Genomic DNA, 21,753 nt, shown 5'->3' with positions numbered 1-21,753 from the left:
CCTCCTCCACCCCAGGCCCCTGCCGGGCTAGTGAAGGTCAAGTGAGCATCCAGCCCAGAATTTAGCAACTCAGAGTAGGATAAGTTTCAGCGTTGTTCTTTAATAATTTAAGACTGACACACAGCCATCTACTCCCAGAGAGTCCCAACCCTTTGGGCAGTGGACGTGCCCAGGCAGGACAGCCCATCCCCCTGCTCGAGCCCTGCCATCTCCCTGCCAGCGGCCCACCTACAGCTGCCCTCAGGGAGTCTGGGCAGAGAGCTTGTGGCTGGGGACAGCTTGGCACCAGCTGCAGCCCGTGTCCAAGGTCACAGGAGAAGGAAGACAGAGGTCCTCATGGCCAGGCTGTGGTGGGGGGCAGGGCTGGTCTGGCCAGTCCCACTGGCCACAGCTGCACTTCCCTGAAATTGGTCTTGGTTTCATTTTGTTCCTTCAACCTTATATCACAAAGATTTCCCAGAACTTCCTAATATTCTGACTACCAGATAACATCTCCCAGATGTTCTCCCACCAGACCACATGTGCTAATTTTGGGTCTGGAATACATGGTCAATGGCTGTAAGGCTGTTACTCCAGGACACTTTGTCCATTTCTGGAAAAAAAGCAAAGGTGTCGAATGGGAGCTGGGAGAAATGAGACTGAAAAAGGCGGCTCAAGGCCAATATGGCCAAGTACTTTCTTTGGCTCTGGAGTGGGAGGGGCTGGGGGAGCCCTTGACAGTGTGGGATGGGACCTGGGGGTAAGGCGATGCTCAGGGACCAACCGAAGGACCCACTGAATCTCTCTCCTCCCCCTGCCAACAAAGGTGCAGGAAGATGTTGACAACACCTCAGGCCTGGTCAGGGCGGAAGACCCATATCTTTTCCCCGGTTCTGCATAAATTAACATCCTTAAACAAAATACACAAACAGGCTCCTTCCCTCTGCTAAAGTGGTCAGTCACAGAAGCCCTGCCAAGGCCCAAGGGGTTACGTGCTACCATGTTCATTTTCAGTAGACAAAGCAGCTTTATGTAGTGCATTCCCAGCCACCCCCTGGGGTGGTTCAGAGTTTCCAAGGGGGTGAGGGTGAGGGCAAAGGCACCTCTGGGTCACCGTGGGACAGGCCTCTGCCTCAGCACACGGATCGACAAGCTCTCCGCGTGGGCCAGGAGCTCTCTGATGTGAGCCAAGCCCAGCCCTGCAACCTTGGCCCCGTTCACCTCGAGGATCTCATCCCCCACTCCCAGCAGCCCCGAGTACAGCTTGGCCGTGCTCTCATCAGCCATCTCCTGCACGTAGAACCCTGCAAAGGAAAACAGGAGAACTAACACAGGAAATCCAAATCAAAGACATGCAGCTCTGTGGAATGCTCAGGTGGATGCTGTTTGGGGTGGAGGGGAGGCAGGTGCTCATACAGGGCACTACACACACACACACACACACACACACACACACACACACACACACTCTCTCTCTCTCTCTCTCTCTCTCTCTCTCTCTCTCTCTCTCTCTCCCTCATTATTCCACTTCACAACCGCAACTGGCTTTATAAATAGATACAGTGTGCCCACCTCCATGGTATAACTTCATTTCTCTGTCTCCTCTTTTAAAATCCTCCTAATACAAATAATGCTTTAAGCTGTTATTATTCATGTACACCCCAGTGTGAATGAGCTAATCTTATCTTTTTCTGGGATAAGCTTTGATTGTAAAATAGGGAGGAAAATGTTGAAAAATTGAGACAAAGACCTACTACATGCCTGGCACCCTGCTAGGTGGGATTCACAAATAAGACCCAGCTGCTGCCCTCAAGTAGCTGGATGGTGGATGGTACCACTGGAGTAGCGAACGTGGCTGAGGTCAAATCCAAACCTGGTTTGCTTCACAGGATTGTCTGGGACTAGCCCTGGCCTCAGTCTTCCTCGGATACTGTTCCTTACTTAGGATTCAGAGGCGTCTGCGCAAAAGCCCAAGAAACATAGAAATTCTGGCCCTGTGTTTAAAGTCATCGTGGCTCACTTTTCCCTTCTTCACACATACTCTCTCCCCTCAGTGACCCCAAGAGGCCCCACCTGGCTGGGACCATTCCCTGGGTCTCTAAGGTAGGGTGAGCCTGGGAAGAACCTGCTTCTCCTTTCCTGGGGTTCAATTCGAGGAACTCAGTGGAGCAGGCTCTGGAAGGCTCTGGAAGCCTCGGGCTGGCTGGGCTGGGCTCCCTCGCTACACAGTGCAGGACGGTCCAGCTGAGGGAGCCCCTCTTGCCTCAACTTCTGCTGAAAACCTTTCAAACTCTCCGTCAGCTGCTTCCACCTGACAGTAAGGGAGCACAGGCTCTTCCAGGGAAAGCTGGGTGCCCTCCATCCGGACGCACCGAGTGAGCGTGGGTGTGCAGAGCTCAGCCCCTTCCGCGGGAGGACTGCAGGGTGGGGACCCTATGCCGCGACAGCCCCTGCAGGACTCACGGGGTCAGGTTAGCGTTGCCTTAAGCACCCTCGCTGCTCCCCAGCCTGGACTTGGCTGGCTGATTAGAAACATTAAGCAGCTGTCCACCCCTGACTCCCTGCTTCCTCTTCCTAAAATCAGCTTCCTTAGAAGGGACCCGAAAGAGCATCTCGTCTGGTCCCCCAGTCTCCGGCTGGAAGCCTTTTAAGATGTCTTGGACGAGTGGAAGGTCATCTTCTTGTCTGCCCAGCCCCGCAGGAGCTTCTGGCCCCATCAGAAGTCAAGCTTTTCAGAGCCCACCCTCTGAAATTCGGGTTTGAAAGTGCATTGAAACCTCCTCTAAGGCACCTGATGGTTTGCAGCTCTGGCTGTAGCAAATCGGATCTGTTGACATACTCCTTCTCCCTGGTCTGACCTGTGGAACTGCCTCTCAGTGCATCTTGGCAGAGCTGAGCCTTTCCTGCAAGGCCGGCTCCCTCCTGACAAGGTCTGTCTGCCATCTTGGCTGCACAGGGCTTTTCTCTCAGCCCTTGCCCTATCCTTTCCCTCATCTTTCTGGGTTCTTTAACAGCTTGTCTGCCCTGTCTGCGTGTTGGTGGCATGGGGAGAGGCAGGTAAGGAGGGCAGGGGTGGAGCCGGCAGAAACGGCTGCTGTACCGCAGAACATGCCAGTGGGGAGTGATGAGAAAACCCAAAAGAATGCAGCTGGAGGACCAGACACTGCTGTCATGCCTGGGGTAGGTTTCACAACTGAAAGTCACGACACAAATATGACAGAGAGACTGCTATCGTAGGCATTCACTGTCTGCTGGAAACGGCCTTTGTTAAGGATGTATGATCTCTGTGTTGTATTCAATTAGAAGCAGAAGGCGAAGCCTGCTGTTCTCACATGCCTGTACAGAATCAGATGTGATAGCCGGCAAGTAACACCAGCATCTTGATGTTTTAGTGAGGAATGCAAACCAGCCCCAGCTCACGGCCCCTCTGAGGCCCGGGAGAAGTGACCCTTGGCTGCTGGAGCACGGCCTGTGGCAAGGAGGCACCAGCGCCAGCCATGTTCCGTGTGTGAGGGGAGCCCTGCGTGACATCCAGCAGCCAACTGCAGCAGCAGGAGCAGGACACCAGCTGGGCAGGACAGGGAAGAGCTTGCACCAACCAGGTGAGGGGCATCCTGGGGAGCGGGCCAGGGCAGAGCCCAAGAAGCTCTTGGTCATTCGAGACCCCTGCCCATCAGCAGTCCATGACAGGGGATGGGGGAGGGGGTCCCGCTGCCTGTAAAGGGGCCTAAAGGGACTTTTGGGGAGGATGGGGGGCATAGCAGAATGGCCAGTTGGGTATGATCTCACATTGACAGATGACGCAGATCATGTCTGCCCCCGTCTGGAGTTCTACTCCCCCAATACACATTCTTTTTCTGAAGAGGGAAGGGAAGAAATGGGCCAGGCACTTTCCCATGTACCTCACTGAAGGCTCCTTATGACTCTTCCAGGTAGGGTTTCATTAGCTTCATTTTACAAATTAGAGACCTGAGGCTCAGAGTGGGTAAGTAACCTGCTCAAGGTCACACAGCCAGCAGAGGCGCTGGAGTACAAACCACACTCTGTCGTCTAACTATGCCTGCATGCTGCCTCTCTGGGAGAGCCTGTCTCCCTCACCGAAGGAGACAGGAAGCTGGAGGAACGGGCAGAGTGGCTAACAGCCCGTGGAGCACTTTGCAATGGTCAACATATGCTCACAATGGCCATCTCCCTGTGAGGACAGACAGGCACCCTCCTGAGGGCCACAGTGGGGAGAAACTCGTCCTCCCTTCCTCTCACACTCATGTAAAATCCATCAGCAAATAGTCAAAACTACCTTCAAGTCAACCAGACCCCGGCCACTTCTCACCACCTCCACAGCCACCCCAGTCTAAGCCGCCACCGCCATGTCTTTCCTGGACTGTTGAAATAGCCCTAAAAGTGGTCTTCCTGGTTCCACTGTCACCCCACTAGGGTCTATTCTCAACACAGCAGCCAGTGAGCCTGTTAAAGTGTTCAATCAGAGCACGTCAGTCCCTGCTCCAAGCCCCTGGTGGCTGCGGTCTCACTGGCAAGAAAGCCCCTCCTGCCCTCAGCTCAGTCTCTCTCCCCCATTTCTGGGCTCAGCTGTCTCCCCACCTTTCCGCCCTCAGCTCAGTCTCTCCCCTTCACCCCTCTCTGTCCAGCTTGACCTCCTTGCAGTTCCTCCCACAGGCCACGCTCATTCCCAGCCCTCAGGGCCTCGCACTGGCTGTTCCCTCTGCCTGGAACACACTTCCCCAGACACCACATGGCCCACCCTCACTTCACTCCAGTGTCTGTCTGCTCAGGGGTCTCTTCTCAGAAAAGCTGCCCCACCGGTACTCCCACACTCACTGCCCTTGGGCCTTATCCTGCTTTATTTGTGTTTGTTTCTTAGTACTCTTCGCCATGTGACATACATATAACACATTATATGTATATATAAAATATATAAATAAATATAAATAAATAAATAAACATATATATATATTTGTAGATACAGTCTAGCTTCCTCATGAGAACGCGTCCTCCTGAGGATGAGGATTTTCTCTGTTCCATTTACTGCTCTATCCCCAGTATCTACAACACCCAGTAGGTGCTCAACGTATATTGTTGAAAAATGAATGATGGAACATACGCAAGAACTCGCTGTGGTCTGCAACTCTGGCAGCAGGCAGATTTCAGCCAGCTAAATAATCTTGACCTAGGAGATCGAAGCAGAGGACTAAACCCTCCGCGGCACAGCCCAGCCAGGGCAGCTTTGAGCGTGTCTTTCTGTATCTGTCTCTCCCTTTCTTCCTCCTCTCTCTCCTCTCCTTCCCACTCCTGCACGTCTGTCTTCCTTCCTTACTCATCTCATCTGAGAAATGTATGGTCCCTTGCCCTGTGATGGATTCTGACCCACAGACCTTGGGTAAAGGCCTGGGGAAGTCATTTTGCCCTGCAAGATTCATGCGGCAAGGCTGAGAGCTGGCCGGAGTGCAGAAGGATGTTCACAGCCCCTCCCTGATCCTGCCAGCACTGAATCAAGACCCAGCAGGCCGCCCAGCCAGGGGCCTGGAGCCAGGATACATGCGAACAGGCCCGGCAGGAGCCAGCCCTGAGGGAGGGGCCTGGATGCACAGACAGGCAGGCACGGTCCACGTGCCCAGACATACTCCACAGCTAGAGGAGGGCAACCAGTTAAACACACCAGCCACGTCAAAGGGCTCCAGAGAACCAGCCAGCACAGACAGCCTCCCTCAGGCTCTCCAGTGAAAAGATGGCTCTGAGATTCTGATTTCAAGATGGACAGAGGGACAGTGGAGCAAGCCTGCCATCTCTACCCCCTTGAGGGGAGAATTCCAGTCCTTTCTCTGAGAGGCTCTCTGAGTCCAGAGCTCATTGTTCAGCCAAAGACAGGAAGCGGAAACAACCGCAGCCAGAAGGCACTGCAGTGGTTTGCCAAGGCCCCAGGGCTGTGGAGCCAGAAAAGGGAGGCGGGGGGTCGGGGGGGGGGGGTCCTACCTGAGTCCCGGCGTCCATTCCCAGAGGCCACACAGAAGCCGAAAGTGCCCTCCGGGGAGCGCTGTAGCTGCAGCTGGCTCGTGCCATCCGGGAACACCTCCACCATGCGGCCCACGGCACGAGCCAGGCCCGGGGCACTCACGTCCTCCACGCTGAGGGAGCGCCGGGGCGGCGCCTTGGCTGGCCTGTGAGGGGCCGCAGGCGAGTGAGGGCAAAGAGGGTCAGCACTGGGGCCCAGCCCCGCCCTGGCTGAAAGACGGCGGAGGCCACGAGCCAGGGCTGCGCCTGGCGAGTTCCCACAGCCGTCTGAGGCTCCGCAGAGCCCGCTGCAGACCCAGAAGCCCCTCCCCCAAGAGCAGTGGTTGTTAACCTTTTTAGGTGCAGAGATCTGAGAATCCGGCAAAAGCTTTAATTTTACATAAAACTTCCAGGAGTTAATGGACCCCCTGAAGTTCCTCCATGGAGCCCCGGGTAAGAGCAGCTAGCCTAGCAGGTCTCATCAGAGAGGGTGGATTTCTCTAGACAGGGTCACAGGGCGAGGGCCTCTTTGGGGGCCCTGTCTCTGGGTCTTCAGTCAGATCTTTAGCTGGGCTAAGGAAGCTCCCTGAACATTCTGATTTCAAAATGTCATTAGATAGTAGAGGGACGGAGGAATCAAACCTTCCAACTCTACAGAAACCCCAACCCCTGTCCAGTTGCACAGGACAAGGGCACCGAGGAGTGGCCTCCAAGACCCCTGAGGCAACTGAGGCACAGGTAGCCAGCCTCACTATCTCTTTTAAAGCGACCCCCCTCCTCGGGCCATGCTGCTAAGGCAGGAAGGAGTTAAGCATCTAGCTCCACTGTCCATGCCCTGGGTTTACACTCCAAACCACTTGCCCACTCTTACCTGTCAGCTGCATTGTGATCCCCTGGCTCCCCTACCAGGTAGAGGTTGGACCGGTCCACCTTGCCACTCAGCAGAGAATGGAGGTTCTGAAAAGAGGCAGCTTTCCGACGTTGGCGAGAGGGTGACACCTAGTGGGAAAGGCCCAATATTGCAGGTGAAAAGCCACCTGGCAAGGGGTTGACAGAGAGGGGACCCCAACCATGAACCTGAGGGCCTGCTAAGAAAGTAATGGCACAAGTTTTTGTCATTACTTCAAAGTGCTTAACAGGAATAACCATAACTTACTTAAGGAGATGGGCCTATGTAGGCATTTTGAAGCTTCAAAGTAAAAAAAATTGGGGGCTGAAATAACAACTGAATAGGGTAATGCTAATTATCTCACTTATTAAGAAAATCTAATTTCTTCCTTGATTATGAAAAAAGGGTGAAATCAAATTAATCACAGAATAATAAACACAATTGTAGAGTTAAAATCTTAAATAGTTTGTGATTCTTTAGTATCCCTTTTATGATCGCTGATGTTAAAAATGTTATCAAGTATGCACCTTAAAACACTGTGCATTAAAAAGATGGACAAGACGGAAGTCCCTCAAGGAGTTCGCACCATGATGGGGGTGAGGTGAGCATGGACAGGTCAAAAGCCCTAAATGCATGTTGTAAGTGTGAGGCTAGAAGCACGGACAACGCTGTGCAGGGAAGCAGAGACAGACTCAGCTCAGGAGGCTCCAGGGCACTGGAGGAGCTGACGCCTGGGCGGGGCCTGAAGCATGAGCTCTCCAGGTGAAGACGGAGGTGGGGTGTTCCAGGCAGAAGAAATAGCAGATGCAGACAGAGGGAGATGGGAGAAAGCATGGATGTTCTGGAACATACTCATGGTCTAGGTGGCTGGCCTGCAGAGGTGATGGGAGAAAGGCTGGAGCCGAGGGGCCACCCCGGCAGGACCTTATATGACCTGCTGAGGAGCCACTGAGTGATGTTAATCAGAAGAGTTACAAGGTCAGATCTCTGTTCTAGAAACTGACCCAGTGAAGAGGCTATTCCAAGGGTGGGGGTGGGAGGCAGGGAGAGGCCGACTTCTAAACAAATACCGCACACATTATTCATCACATTGGAAATCCGTGCTCTCAGGAAGATGTATTATCAAGAAGCTTAAGAGGGGGCCCTGACCTTGCCTCAGGGTTCCGGAGGGCCTTCTGGGAGAAGTCAACTCAGAACGGAAAGACAAGCAGGCGTTCCCCAGGGAAACGGGGGTGGGGGTGGGGGGAGAAGGGAGGAGCCTTCCAGATGCAGGTGCAAAGGTCAAAGAGCCATAGCCACTAGAGGACGTGGGAGCAGCCCACGTGGCGAAGGTGCCCACTGCCCACTCAGGAGGGCAAAAGGAAAACCAAGCCAGGGCAGCAGCCATCCACCCTCTCTCCACACACACTTGTCAACACAACAGTCTAATAGGAAGGTGTTCACCCTGAGATATGTCATGAATATACCAGGGTGAGATGGAGTCTTCTTTCATGTTCTCTTTTCAGTTCTTGAACAATCCTTTCTGCTGCGCAGTCCTCTTGGCACTTGCTCCCACTCTTTCTTGGCCAGCTTACTTCCTAACTTTGCCCACTTGGCTTACATTGCCCATAACCCCTCTCCTACACTAACGGGCTTTCATTTCCCTTGGGTTTACAGAGATTGAAGCTTTGACGGCCATACATCCTGGCACCACGGCTCAGACACACTGGGGACAAATCTAACTTCATGAGAAAAGCAGCAAATTTCTGGAGAACAATGCCACTCTAGGCTTTTGTCCCCAGCTTGACATGGCTTTGCTTTTGTTTCTTTGTCTTCCATTCATTCATCCAGCAAATATTTATTCTGTACAGAGTGCAAGACAACCAATGGAATTTTCATTCAGCCTGTGTTCTCTTCCCTACTTCAGCCTGAAGAATGAAAGGCTCCAATGCCCCAAACTGCAATCGCCTGCTTCATTCTGCCCAGGGGAGGGAGCAGGGAAGAGAAGAATAGACATAATACCTGGAAACACCTGGAATAGAACAGCACTTTCAGAGACATAGCTGAGAGTTAGGTGCTACTGTTGGTTTGCTGTTGGTTTATCCTCTAGCATGTGGGAGGGGGAACTTCAGCAGGTTGCCCTGCATTCACTCACTCACTCACTCATTCATTCACTGTGTATTGAGTATGTCTACCATACTAATCATCATACTAAATATTTGGAATATAAAGATCAAGTAGTGTCTCCACAGGGAATCACATTCCACTGAGGGGACACAGACAAAAGTTAAAATACTATGTGACAAGTTCCGTGAAGGAGGGAAGCACAGGATGAGAAGGGAAGACAGAGCAGAGGTGCCCAGCTCAGCCCAAGGAGGGACTGGAAGCGGCTTCCTGGAGAAGGCAGTGCCTTCAGTGTTGATGGATGAGCAGACATTAGCAGGTAGAGAAGAGCATTTCCGGGGAAGGTTCAAAGTCAGACTGTGTGGCCTGATTACAGAACAGCAAAGTCAAGGATAAATGGGGTCAAGTGTTAGAAGAGTGATGAGATGAACGCAGTCAGATCACAGAAACCCTTTGGCAATGTCGAGTGACCTGAACTTTATCCTGGGGGTGATAAGGGACCAGTGGCAGGTGTTCAATGAGGGGATGGCAAGGCCAGATTTGCACACCAGAAGGACCACTCTGAAAAACCACATGGAGAAAGACAGGGCAGGGATGCTCGTCAGGAGGCCGTTGAGGTGATCCAGGTGTGAAGTGATCTGTGCTAGGCTAACAGAGTGGCTGTGGCCACGGAAAAGGTTCCAGAACGATCAGGCAGTCGACACCAGGACTGGGCAGAGGTGGCAGAGTGAGGGCGGGGGTCTAGGATGAGCCCAGGCTGGGGCCGCGGGGTGGAAGGACAGAAGCTTGGGCGCTGCCCACCCCCACTGCGTCCAGGGAATCCACGTCTCGCGGATGGACTGTGGGGATGCCAGTAGCTTCCCTTTCTCCACCTGGGACTCCTTGGGCAGCACCCTCAGCACTTCTTTCCTCCTTCCACCTTTCATTCCAATGGTGGCTACACCCCCGCTGGCCTCACACACCCCTCGGCTGGGCCCTTGGGACTCACCGGATGCAGGGATTGTAACGATGGGGCTCTCTTCATTTTGGGGGCGCTGGTGTGTGAAGCCGGGCTGGGCGCCGGGGGCTGCAGCTGCTCCACACTGTAGCTGCGGGACTTGCCCAGCTTGGGCCTTGTGCCCTGACTTGTCAGGGCCAAGAAGAACTTTTTCAGCCCCAGGGTGGAGGAGGTGCTGCCGCTGCTTTTCTTGTTCTTGTCAGAAGGCGCAGCTGAGGGCAGGCTGGGTCCCACACTGACCCCTGGCAATGCTCTGAAACGCAAAGGTGGACATGAGGTGGGTGGGAGAGGGCTGGAGGAGGCAAGGGCCCATCCTGTGTGCCCCAGGTGGGCCCGCACCACTGCCGCACGGACGAAGTGACAGGCAGGCTGCAGAAAGAAAGGCCGCGCGGACTTCTGCAGGATACTCTGCTTGGGTAGCCTTTAGGGAGCAGCTCAGACAAGACCCTTGGTGTCACACTCAACTATGGGTTCACTCAATCGTCCATCCATCCAATATTTCTTCAGAACCTCTTCTAGGCCTCTTCTTGGCAGATAACTGGGGTATGTGATAAACATGACAGGCAAGACCCTTACTCTCGGGAGCTTACAAACAACAGACTAGTAAACAAAGGAGAAAACCCACCAGCAACCGATGAGCAGGGTGAAGCGGAGAGTGACACGGTGGCCGGGGAAGGCCTCTCTGAGAAGATGACATTTAAACCGAGGGCTGAATGGCAGGAAGGAGCCAGTCCTGTCGAGCCCGGAGGTGAGAATTCCAGGGCAAGGGAACAGCTGGAATCACAGCTCTGGGCAGGAAGAGGCTCAGTGTGTGGCGGGTTCAAGGACATAATGGGGTCAGGGCCACAGGACTCCAACATAATGAGCAAGGGGGGAAAGAGGGGCCAGATGGGGTCAGACAGGTGGGCCGAGGCCGGATTACACTGAGTGCTATAAGCCAAGGTAAGGGGTTTGAATTCTATTCCAAGTGAGAGGGAAAACCATTGGGGGGTTTCAGCAGGAGAAATGACACCATTTAATTAAGGTTTTAAAAAGATTCCTCGGACTGTTGTATGGAGAAGGAACTGCAGGGGCGAGAGGGAAGGCAGAGAGCAGGGAGGGACTATTAGATTTGCACAGAAAGAAGGAATGCACTGAGACCCGGAGAAATGCCGTCCAGGTGGCTGCAGGAGCCGGAGAGGACTTGCCAGTGGATGAGGGTGGGAGAGAAGGGGGAGGGGGCAGCCAAGATGACGCCCTGAGTCGGGGCGTGAGCTCTGTGTGGATGGCGGTGTGCTGTGTGTTTGCCGGGAGGAGGACCCGGGGAAGCAGCTTTTGTGAGAGTGATCGAGACTTCCACTAGGCCTTTCAGGCATCCTAGTGGAGATGCCGGGGGAGCTGGATACACGAATCTGGAGTTCTGGGGAGCACACGGGGCTGGAGATCTGGCTTCAGTGGCATGTGAAGCCTCGGGCTACATGTCACCAGGAATGGTACGTAGTGGAGAAGAGAAGGCCCGGCCACAGGACCAGCTCACCAAGGCTCTGAGGCCCCAGAGCAAGGACTCAGACCCTCAGTGCTGGAGGAGAGCATGGAAACATGAGTGCCGGGCTGTTTCCCAGCCCAGAGTCAGTAGCAAGTCCTCTCAGACGGAGAGCCCATCCTGGGAGCACCTCGAGGGCTGGGACTGTCCGCGCAGCTGTGCCTAGCACAGTGCCTGGAGCTTCAGGCCATTCAGTGAAAGCTCAGTGAGCGAATAACCACGTACACTAGACTGAACAGGGCTGGCAAAGGAGTGCTGGGCTGCCACGCTTGCACCTAGTCTAGGAGTCCCCCGAGGACTGGGGAGTAGTCAGCTTATCACGCTACCACTCCAGGGGGTCTCTTCCCCCCCCACCCCAGTGCCCTAATCCCCCACCTCCTGCGTCAGGGCTCTTGCTCCTGTCACTCACCGGGACGACACATGCCCTACAGAACTCGGCTCTGTCCTCTGCAGGCCGCCCTCTGGTTCCTGGCTGGACGCTGGCTCCTCTGAGGCCGGGGAGAAGGTGATGCCCATGGAGCTGATGGTGCCAACAGCTGCTGAGGCGAGACAGCCCTGGAGTCCTCCTGCAATAGCCACAGCATCCCTCCGGTGTCACTGATCCATCCCCACGGGTCATGGGCGGCGGGGGGCGGCGGGGGGGATGTTCCCAACCCAACGACAGAGGCAGGAGAGCCAGAGGAAGATGGAGAGAAGTGGGAGCCCCACGAGAGCAGTGGAGGCAGTGGTGAGACACACGCGAGGCAGGGAGGGGTCTTATTACCTGCTGAACCCCATCACCCCCAGCACAGCACCTCGTGCACAGTAGATGAGAACTAAACCTCTGTGAAATGAAGGGCTGCTTGTGATAAGCCATGTCCCTCCTATATCAAGAGACAGTTGGGGTGGGGGGTGGATTTTGTATTCCTGGGACAAAAACCACACTCTTGCTGGCTGTGACATCTAACAGCTAGACGATAGCCACCGTTTTTGGAGCACGTGTGAAGTTCTAGACAATGAGTTAAATGCCCTACAGAGATGATTTCATGGGTTCCTAGGAGATGGGTTCTATCATTCTCCTCAGGTTACAGAGGAGGAGCCCAGGACCTCCCGGCTAAGGAGAGGAGGAGCCTCACCCGGCCCTCTGCTCCAGGTCTCCAGCAGGTGGAGGCCAGGCTGCCCAGAAAGGTCAGCAGCTCTCAGAATAAACGTCCCGGGGCTTCCCTGGTGGCGCAGTGGTTGAGAATCTGCCTGCCGATGCAGGGGACACGGGTTCGAGCCCTGGTCTGGGAAGGTCCCACATGCCGCGGAGCAACTAGGCCCGTGAGCCACAATTGCTGAGCCTGCGCGTCTGGAGCCTGTGCTCCGCAACGAGAGAGGCTGCGACAGTGAGAGGCCCGCGCACCGCGATGAAGAGTGGCCCCCGCTCGCCACAACTAGAGAAAGCCCTCGCACAGAAACGAAGACCCAACACAGCCATAAATAAAATTAATTAATTAATTTAAAAAAAAGAAATTATTAAAAAAAAAAAAGAATAAACGCCCCATAGGAAGCGGGTAGGGGGCAGCCAGCAGCCAGCCTAGAGCCCGCCCGAGGGAAGAAAACTGCACCTAAGCACAGGGCAGGCGGGAGCTCAGGGTGGGGCCTGCTTCCTCAAGGTTCGTGTGAGCAAGGAAGGGAGAGTGTTTGCTCCCCGCACGCAGTGGAGCGTGTGGCCCGCACACCCGGGGCGGGGCAGGGGGGCGCTCGGCATCCACATCCTCAATGAGGTCAGTAAGGCCTGTCACCTCTCTGCCCTCTTCTCCTCCACTCTGTTTCCAAGCCCTGGTTTCCTCCCGAGCCATCACACCCCCAGGGCTGCCAGAGCCCGCGGGCACAGGAAGGCAAGGCTGTGCACGTTGGGCCTGTTATCTCTGCCTAAGAGTGAGCGGCTGAGTTGCTCACCTCAGATCACAACATCGGGGATCAGAGCCCAGGGGCCGCCAATGCTCAGGATTTGCCCGTGATATGAGGACCCCTTCCAAGGGCAGAGTTGATACCTTCTATCCTTCAGCAGCCTTTCCTGCTGAAACCTTACAGCCTGCCCAGCAGGCTCGGGGGTCTAGAAGGGCTCGGGCACCAGAGAACGACCCCAGCACTGTTTGTAGGAGCTCTGCCCACTGGGCACCCGGACAGCACGTCTGCTTCGCCACATGGAGGAGGTCTCGAGGGCTGGATTCCTGCTGAATTACTTCACTTATGCATCCCCCACAGGGCCTAGGAGGGCGCCTGGCCTGTAACAGGTGCTCAATCAGTACTGAATGAATGAGTGAATGAATGAAAGGACGACGTTCAAGCAGAAGGACCTTAGCCGTGTGATTATTTGGCGTTTGCTGCTCTTAGTAAATCCTGGAGCTGCTGCTTCTTCCTGCTCTGTTGGTAGCAAAATTCTCTTAAAGCCCAGGCCTCTGGCAGCCACAGAGCTTGGAGCTCCTGCACACACTCCAGGGTTCCCACTACCACCGCCCCCAGGGGGAGCTGGCTAATCCGCCTCCAGGCTGATGTGGAATCCTGTACCAGCCCACGGACCCCGCCAGCTTCCCCAACATTCGCTGTGGCTCTGGGGGCTCCTCGGGGCTGCTATAGGAACGGTGCATGGGTATGTCATCTATTAAGATGAACAGTAAGTGACAACTCGGAGTGCCTGGTGGGCCACAGACCCAGCCTGTGGCCTCCGGTCTAGGACCACCCTAGCCCCAGGGGAATCCCTTACCATCTCTGTGGTCCTCCGGCGGTGCTGCAGGCTTCTGGCTGTAGGCGCCCTTCTCCCCACTGCCCGCGAAGATGGCTCCTCCCCAGGGCTCCTGCAGCCCCTGGGGCGTGCCGTTGTTGCAGTGACCGGTGGACAGGGTGACACAGGGGCTGCGGGGCTGGGGCTGCGGCCGGGTGAGCTCACAGGCCCTGGGAACTACTCTTCTGGAAGAAGGCACGGGGGCGTCCATAGGCTCTCCCTGGTCACCCGGCCTGCGAAGTCCAGCCAGGGCTGCCTTCCTGTGAGGCACAGGGGAGGTGGTTTTCTTTGAAGAGGGAGGGGTCGGCACCCAGCTTTGGGGGGAGAGGGAAGCGGTTGGCTGCTGGGCCTGGTGGGGGGCAGAGGGCTCTGCGTGGCTCTGATTCGGGGAGTCAGTTCCCAGAGACTCTTGGCTCTCTACAACCTGGGCTTGTCTGCCTGGCGCCGAGGAGCCCACCTTCATGGAAGAAGCGATGGCATAGGCTGTCCGGGAATCCACAGGCTGAGCCCAGTGATTTTCCGGCCCTGGTCCAGGCTGGGACCCCAGGGAAGCCCTGTTAGAGTCCTGGACAAGAAGCTTAGAGAAAGCATCTTCTCTAGGGAGCAGAGTCCCCTCAGGCGTCTGTCCCGTGCCTTCTGTCACCTCACCCAACACCTCCACTAGCTCCAGCCCAGGCAGGTAGGGCGGGGCCTGAGGGCTCCGGAGCGGCCCCATCTCAACCTTTTGGAACCACCTGTGGCCTCCCCGAGGCCTGGAGGCCCGCAGACGGGGGCTGCTGCCGCGGACCCTACTGGGCTGGGAGGTCCCGGCCTCCTCACTGTCGGTCCTGCAGCTGTCGGAGGTGTCCGTGCTGTCCAGGGCCGAGTCTACCTCCTCTGGGCGCGCCTGGCCCCCGATGTGCGTCTCCCGGATCCACTCGGTGTGGAGTCCGGGCTCGGCAGGGAAGAGCCGGAGGGGGCCGCCCAGGCCCCGAGGGCTGCGGGGCTGCGCCAACACCCCCTCCATCCCGCAGGCGGCTTCGCACTCCCGGAGGACCCTCGGGTCGGGGGCGATGCAGTGGCCGCAGGCTCGGCACCTCCTCTCCCTGCCCTGAGCGGGCGGCGGCGCGGGGAGGCCCCGGGGCTCCAGCCCGCCCAGCAGCGGGTGGAGAGCCCCCGCGCCCGCGTCCTGGCGCCGGCAGCCGCCGTGGACGTAGTCGGCGAGGTCGGGCTTGGAGCGCAGGGGGCCCTGGTCCGCCGGCTGCAGCGCGGTGCTCAGCACCTGGCGCTGACGCTGCTGCAGCCGCTCGAGGTAGCGGGACTCGGCGTCGCGGGCTGATTCATCCTCAAAGCGGACGTGGGACGGGGAGGCGGCCCGCTTCGGCCACTGCCCGCTGCTGGACTCCCCGCTGGAGGAGTCACTCGTGTTCCCGTTCTGGAGGTTGTCTCTGCAGGCAAGGGTCATCCTCGGGTCCGAGGCTGGGCTTTTCCACCCATCTCTGATGGGGAGGCAGGAGGAGACAGGTCACCGGCAGAAAGAGGGGAGGAAGGTACAGACTCCCCGCTGAGCACCCACCAGCCCCGCCCTCCACCCTGGGGTACAGTCTCCCACAGTGCTCTGTGGAACTACAACCCAAAGTTGCCCCCAATCAGGTTCCTCCAGAGTCGGGCAGCAAAGCAGAGCAGCTTACAGGTGCATCCTGATTCTGAACCTAGCGCTAAACAAGATGAATACAACCTTCTTTACTTTCGGCTTTCCCTCTGTTGCCTGGCTCAGCCTGAGTTAAGATGAAACACTATTAAACTCAGGATTGTACAGAAGGATGATACCGAAGTCCTCGCGCGCGCGCGCGCGCGTGTGTGTGTGTGTGTGTGTGTGTGTGTGTGTGTGTGTGTGTGTATGTTTAGGAGAAGAAGCGAGCCTGGCCATCATGGGCATCTGGTGAATTGTGATGAATTGTGGCAATACTGTATTTTTTATAAAGGTTTAATGGGAAGAGCATATTTTAAGTCTCCATGGAGACTGTGTAGGACCTGCAGTCAGTGTTTCTAAACATTTCTGCTCTCAAAAGTATCTACTCAGGGTTCCTAATCACCTTGCTTGGACAAAATTTAGACAGAGTGACACTGGTGTTTCTTCTTGGTCTCTCCACCTTGTCTGCTCCAACACCCCCTCCTGTACCTGCCCCTCCCCAGGCCCTCACATACACGCTTGCCCCGAAAAGCTGTGATGACAATTACTGTGCTAGGAAGAGTCCTCACAGTCTGTCATCAACCTTTGCTCTGGGAGACAGTGTGGCTGGTGGTCAAGTCCTGCTCAGCTCAAGAAAATACCTGCACAAGTCTCACACTGGGCCTCTTAGAGCCAGGTAACCTGAATTTCAGACCCCTGTGCAAATGGACCCAGGCCTACAGGTCATTTCCTATCAGAGGCCACCTAAGTAAAGACAATGCTCCTCCCTTCCTTTCCCAGCAGCACCTCCCCACCAATCTACTGCTGAGTGGCTGGGATTCACATTATTTCTGACATTTATCACTTCTTTGTCACTCACATTGGACCACTGCAGTGGCCTCTTATTCATTGGTCCTCCTGGAGCAAAGCTTCATCACACCATCTCTCAAGGGGGACACAGGATCAAGTTCACAGTCTTTGGGGGTAAAAATACAGGCCCTCCACATTCCTCTCTGCCTTCCTCTCCAGCTCTGTCCCCCACCACCCACTTGTAAGGCCTCCACCCCATCTACCTCATGCAACCCTCCTGCCACTGTCTCCTGGAATCTTTCTTCTTAACCTGCCTGCATTTGATTCCTAGGTATTAAATCTTACCTGTGTACAGATACCATGTGTGATGGTTCATTTTATGTGTCAGCTTGGCTGGGCCATGGTCAAACATTATTATACTCGATCAAACATTATTCTTGATGTTTTTGTGAAGATTTTTTTTGGATAAGATTAATATTTAAACTGGTGGACTTCAAATAAAGCTGATCACCCTCCGTGGTTTGATGGGCCTCATCCAATCAGTTGAAGGTCTTAATAGAACAAAGACTGATCTCCCCTGAGCAAGAAGGAATTCTGCCAGCTGACTGCCTTTGGATTTGAGCTGCAACTCTTGCCTGGGTCTCAAGCCTGACAGCCTACCCTACAGACTTTGGACTTAACAAGCTTCCATGATACCATGAGCCAATTTTTTTAAAATAAATTTTTCTCTCCATGTATAAACACACATCGTGTTGATTCTTTCTCTGGAGAACCCTGACTAATACATCTTGATGATGTCTCCTCCTCTGAATACCCATGCCATTCATTTGTCATCAGAGACTCAGAAGATGTCAGGGCTGGAAGGGACTGCCATGACCACGTGACCCCCTCCTCGTTTCTACAAAGGAGAGGCCACACAGGACCAGTTCCTGGGCTGACCAGCACCTGAACAGCTGGGAAAGGCAAGTTGCAGGAATCTTTTCTCCCTCACGGAGCCGCGAAAATAGAACTAGACATTGACCATGCTAATGGTCAAGTGCTGTCTGGAGACAGGGGCCTGGATTTTAGAGACCTGCTACTTCTTTCCAATTACCGAGAAGAGTACCCCTGTAGACGGCTATCTATGCCGACATACTTTATGTGTTATGTTACTGCTTTCAGTCCTCAAAGCGCCTACAAAGGCTTCCCTAACTATACCCTATTCCTAGCACATTTTGTTCAAGCCTGTCTTGACACTCCAACTTCTTATAAATGAAATGTATGTGAGTGACTGGTTGATTTACTAATCCTTCCTCTAACTGGATGCTTCAGTGATCCTGGAGGAAGGATGCCAATGCTCTCAAAAAGGCCGCCTTAACGTGAGTTCCTTCCTCACCAAATTCACAGCTGCAACAGAAAGACAGATGTGGTACGCAATTAAAAGGAAAAGTGTTCAGACAATAGCAGGAAGAAAACATCCACGTTTAACAATTACTGTTAAAACATGCCAACCAGTGGGGAGAGCAGCCACTGAACTGGTTGACTTCTCTAACTATACATGGCATTGACTGGACTGGACAGTGTGTTCTTCCAGGCTGTGCTTGCTGTATGGATAAATGGTCTTGCCTGTCTGACTCAGGTGAACATGTGTCTGCCTGAGCTCTGAGGGTGTCACTGGCCGTTCCTAATCATCCCCTCCCTGGCTGCCTCGATAGCCAAGCCACTGACTAGTCTCATAGCCCTGATGGGTTGGAGTGCTCTGGACTGCAGATGGCGTGGAGTATGATGTATAGAGGCTACCCTTGGGGGTCATGGGATAGACTGAGAGGTCAGAGTTAAGTTGTCCAAGACTGATTCCCTGCAAAGCTCCGTGGCAACCAGCTAGGGCTGAGAGCTTAAGGCACTCACTCACCTGTGCCATGTCAGATCACTACAACCTCAAATCTTGGACCCCAGGCCTCTGGTCACACCAGGAGAGGGGCTGGTGCTCACCCAACCGTGAATGCTGAGCCGGCAGAATAAAGCTAGAGCCAAGGTCCTGCTGTGTCATACTGCATTGTACCCTAGGCCCCGATTCACACCAAGGAGCGGGGTGAGTACTTCTTAAGTCAGGCAGCTGAAAAGTGCCACAGTGCAAGCTCTGGGGGTCTTCCTGGAGCCTGACACTAGGTGTTCACTAGGTGTTTACCCTGCCCTGGGATGCAGTGGGCGGTGGGGGCTGCATGCATGCCACCACTCCTGACTCCAGCATTTCCCAATAGGTGCTCCTCCAGGAGAATTTTTTTTTTAAAGAACTACTGCTAAGCAAGTGGGTCTGCCTGCTTTGAGATCTGAGCAGATGCTATGCTTGAAAGGGCGGCTCTAAGGAATACTGAGGCGTTGTCAGTCATCCTGTTTTCTGGACCCCATATGCACACAAGGCCATCTTATCATTAGGCACAACAGCTGCAGTATGTGAGGACCACGATTCTTTCAGGGCCCACGAAAATGTGTTTGTTAGGTTCTTTTAATGTCAAAAGAGGATAAATAAATGCACTTTTAAATCAAAGAAAACATTCTCAGATGTAATATTAATATATTCACCTTTAAGCCAGCATGGTCATAAAATATAATTTTTCACTTTGTTTATGGAGGAAGGAGCCCACGAAGGCGAGAGTGCCTAGGGCTCCCAAAAGTCATACCGTGGGCTTGCATTTGGAGAGGGATTTGTGGCTGAGATGTAAAGCTCCTGAGTAGGCTCACGCCTGGTGAGGAGGGTACAGTGTCTCTCTGCTTGTCTCAGCACGGCTGGGGAAGTCCCTCTGATCCCCCTGCTTGTGACAATTCTCTTTAAGTGACTGTGAAGCACTGCAGCGCCCTTGCCACCTAGGACCCCGTCTGCACCTGCACCTCTTGAACCTGTCAGGATCTCAGAAGGGGCTGTGAGATAATCACCCCGGTGGGCTCACTGTCCGTGTGGGGCTCCTGGGTCGGCTCTCCAGAGCATTTTTGCCCAGTAAAGGCAGGCTCTAGCCTTCACCTCACCCCCCAGAAACAAGAGGAGCCCCACTGAGCAGAGGCTCTGCCCCTGCGGCACAGGCAGGGCGCCCTGATCAGCCAGGCCCGGCCGGTGGAGGAAAGGCCCACTGGGAGATTCAGTACACGGGCTTAGACACAACAACCCCCTCCAAGCCCCAGAGGGCGATGCCCTGCTCTGCTGACAGGATGTGGGCTCTACTTTCTGAGGAGGGAAAAATAAAGCTCAGCTCTGGAGGCGGTACATTCCTAATCTAATAAGGAAGTCCAGGTCCTGCCAGCCACATCAGCAACCGTAACTTTTACATTCAGGATGGAGAAGCGAGCCATCCTGGAATTCATGCCAAAGGTACAAACAATATTTTTGTTCTAAAAGAAGAAATGGAGAGATGCGGGAGAGCTTGATCACATAAGGTACCTTCAGCTCAGTTACTGAATCCCAGAGGCCTCCAGCAGTAGTGCTGGGACCAGTGCATAAAGGTACGGTGAAGATTCTGGAGACAAGTACAGAGCGAATAAGGCACTAGAGCAGCAAGCAAACATCATACCTGCCAAGCTTCTCAAGATTAGGCACAGCAGATGCTTCAACCATCCCTCTCGGAGAGGATTCTGTCTGCTCAGACTCTGGAGTTGAACGGCCTCCTTGGGAAGGTCCCTTTCTACGACAGTGCTATCCTAACCACACAAGCTCCATGCAGTCCTACATGGTCACCATCTGACACAGGACAACAGCACTTACGGTGTCACCTTCCCAGGCCCTGCCTCTTGCTCACGTGTTCTGCCCTCCTGGGATTAGGAACACCAACATAGGTGTTCCCGTCCCCCAGATGGCAAGAGGTTGTGCTTCCAAGAGCTGCTCAATTTCTACATTGACTTGCTCCCAGAAAATGCAGCTGCTGCTTACTACCTCTTCACCTCCTGGAAAAGCCAGTCTGTTCAGGATTGCCCCAGCTACCTCCAGCTAGACCCGAGACAAAGAAGACCTTCTGGAGACTGCTCTGCCTGCCCCACTCTTCCATCATTTTTCATCAGGCTGCTCTTTGGAAGGAGTGATGCCTCTGGGCTCGGCGGGTGCACGAGGGGCTCCTGCATCTAATGAGGCCCCAGGCCTGTGTGGCACCTCCAAGTTAGCTCAGCACGGCCCTCCAGGGCGATCTGACAAGAGTACCCTTCAGAAGCATTTGCAGCAAGCCATCTGGTGTTGATTTTTCAGCTATATCCTCTGAGGATTCACCAGTGCTGCCAAGTCAAAGTAATTCTTTTCTGGACACGGCAGCTGCTAAAGTGGGTCACCTTGCATTTCAGTAGCATTTCTACTGCTGGAGAAGAGCCTGGTGAAAGGGAACCTACTTTAAGCTTAGTGACTGGGGTTGTCGTGAGATGCGGACGTGATTTGGGGAAGAGGAAGTGTCCAAAGTACATGTACACCATCCAGTCTGTTTTGCAGATAGTCTTGCCTGTTTTGAGGCTCCTCAACTCCACCTAAGTACCTAAAGAAAGTGGAATAGGAGGTTTCCGTGGAAGTCTAAGGCTCTGGGCCTCATATACATGCAGAGTAGAACAGTTAGGATGCTTCAAAGGAGCCACTCCCATTCCTAAGTGTCCTCCAGCCAGAGGGGGACAAGGTACAAAATGTGGAGATAAAGAGTAGCCTGTTTGGTACCTCTTGCCAGGATTTACGGTCTCCTGAGCCCCTCTCCCAGGGGTCACAGTGACACTGAACACAGAGGCAGGCTGCAGCCTTCTGCCCTGCCGGAGTCATCTCAAAGGTGCCGGGAAGGTCCTCAGCCTGTAATGAGAGGGCTCAGCATCCCCTCAAAGAGCACGTGATCCAGTTCCGCTGAGAATCCCCTCTCCCTCTAGTGCCCACTGTGCCATGGTCCTGCTGGGGCCTGGGCCACTTGGGCACGAGCTGGCAGCCTCATCGCAGGCCAGCTGCACCAGCAAATGCCACGTGTAAGTGATTGCTTGGGGTGCACCGTACACGGAACAGGCACAATGACGGGGATGGGGTGTCATGCACGGAGTAGCCACATATGTGGAATGCTGGTCT

General features: G+C 54.5%; 2 protein-coding genes across 5 annotated transcripts in view; one reads left to right on the top strand and one right to left on the bottom strand.

The window, feature by feature from the left end:
• The window catches only part of STX6 (syntaxin 6), a 75,653-nt gene that overhangs the window by 53,680 nt on the left and 220 nt on the right, over window positions 1-21,753 (top strand). The window contains exons 8-9 of one of the 2 annotated variants that reach the window (XM_028168017.2): window positions 3,372-3,581; window positions 8,531-8,705. In XM_028168017.2, coding sequence (XP_028023818.1) covers window positions 3,372-3,581; window positions 8,531-8,595 — 275 coding nt within the window. In that variant the 3' untranslated portion in view covers window positions 8,596-8,705. Of the gene's footprint in view, window positions 1-3,371; window positions 3,582-8,530; window positions 8,706-21,753 lie in introns of those variants that run through there. The other variant, XM_028168016.2, reaches the window with a different exon arrangement.
• The window catches only part of KIAA1614 (KIAA1614 ortholog), a 37,408-nt gene continuing 15,710 nt past the window's right edge, over window positions 56-21,753 (bottom strand). For all 3 annotated transcript variants that reach the window (XM_057551557.1, XM_057551552.1, XM_057551546.1), the window contains 6 exons: window positions 14,228-15,723; window positions 11,906-12,062; window positions 9,966-10,227; window positions 6,857-6,984; window positions 5,968-6,152; window positions 56-1,283 (listed from right to left, as the gene is read on the bottom strand). In XM_057551557.1, coding sequence (XP_057407540.1) covers window positions 1,090-1,283; window positions 5,968-6,152; window positions 6,857-6,984; window positions 9,966-10,227; window positions 11,906-12,062; window positions 14,228-15,723 — 2,422 coding nt within the window. In that variant the 3' untranslated portion in view covers window positions 56-1,089. The remainder of the gene's footprint in view (window positions 1,284-5,967; window positions 6,153-6,856; window positions 6,985-9,965; window positions 10,228-11,905; window positions 12,063-14,227; window positions 15,724-21,753) is intronic.

Source organism: Balaenoptera acutorostrata, chromosome 1 (genome assembly GCF_949987535.1).
Source record: "Balaenoptera acutorostrata chromosome 1, mBalAcu1.1, whole genome shotgun sequence".
In the NCBI taxonomy this organism is placed as follows: Eukaryota; Metazoa; Chordata; class Mammalia; order Artiodactyla; family Balaenopteridae; genus Balaenoptera; species Balaenoptera acutorostrata.
The sequence above is the reverse complement of the archived record's forward strand: the minus strand, read 5'-3'. Positions and strand labels throughout refer to the sequence as shown.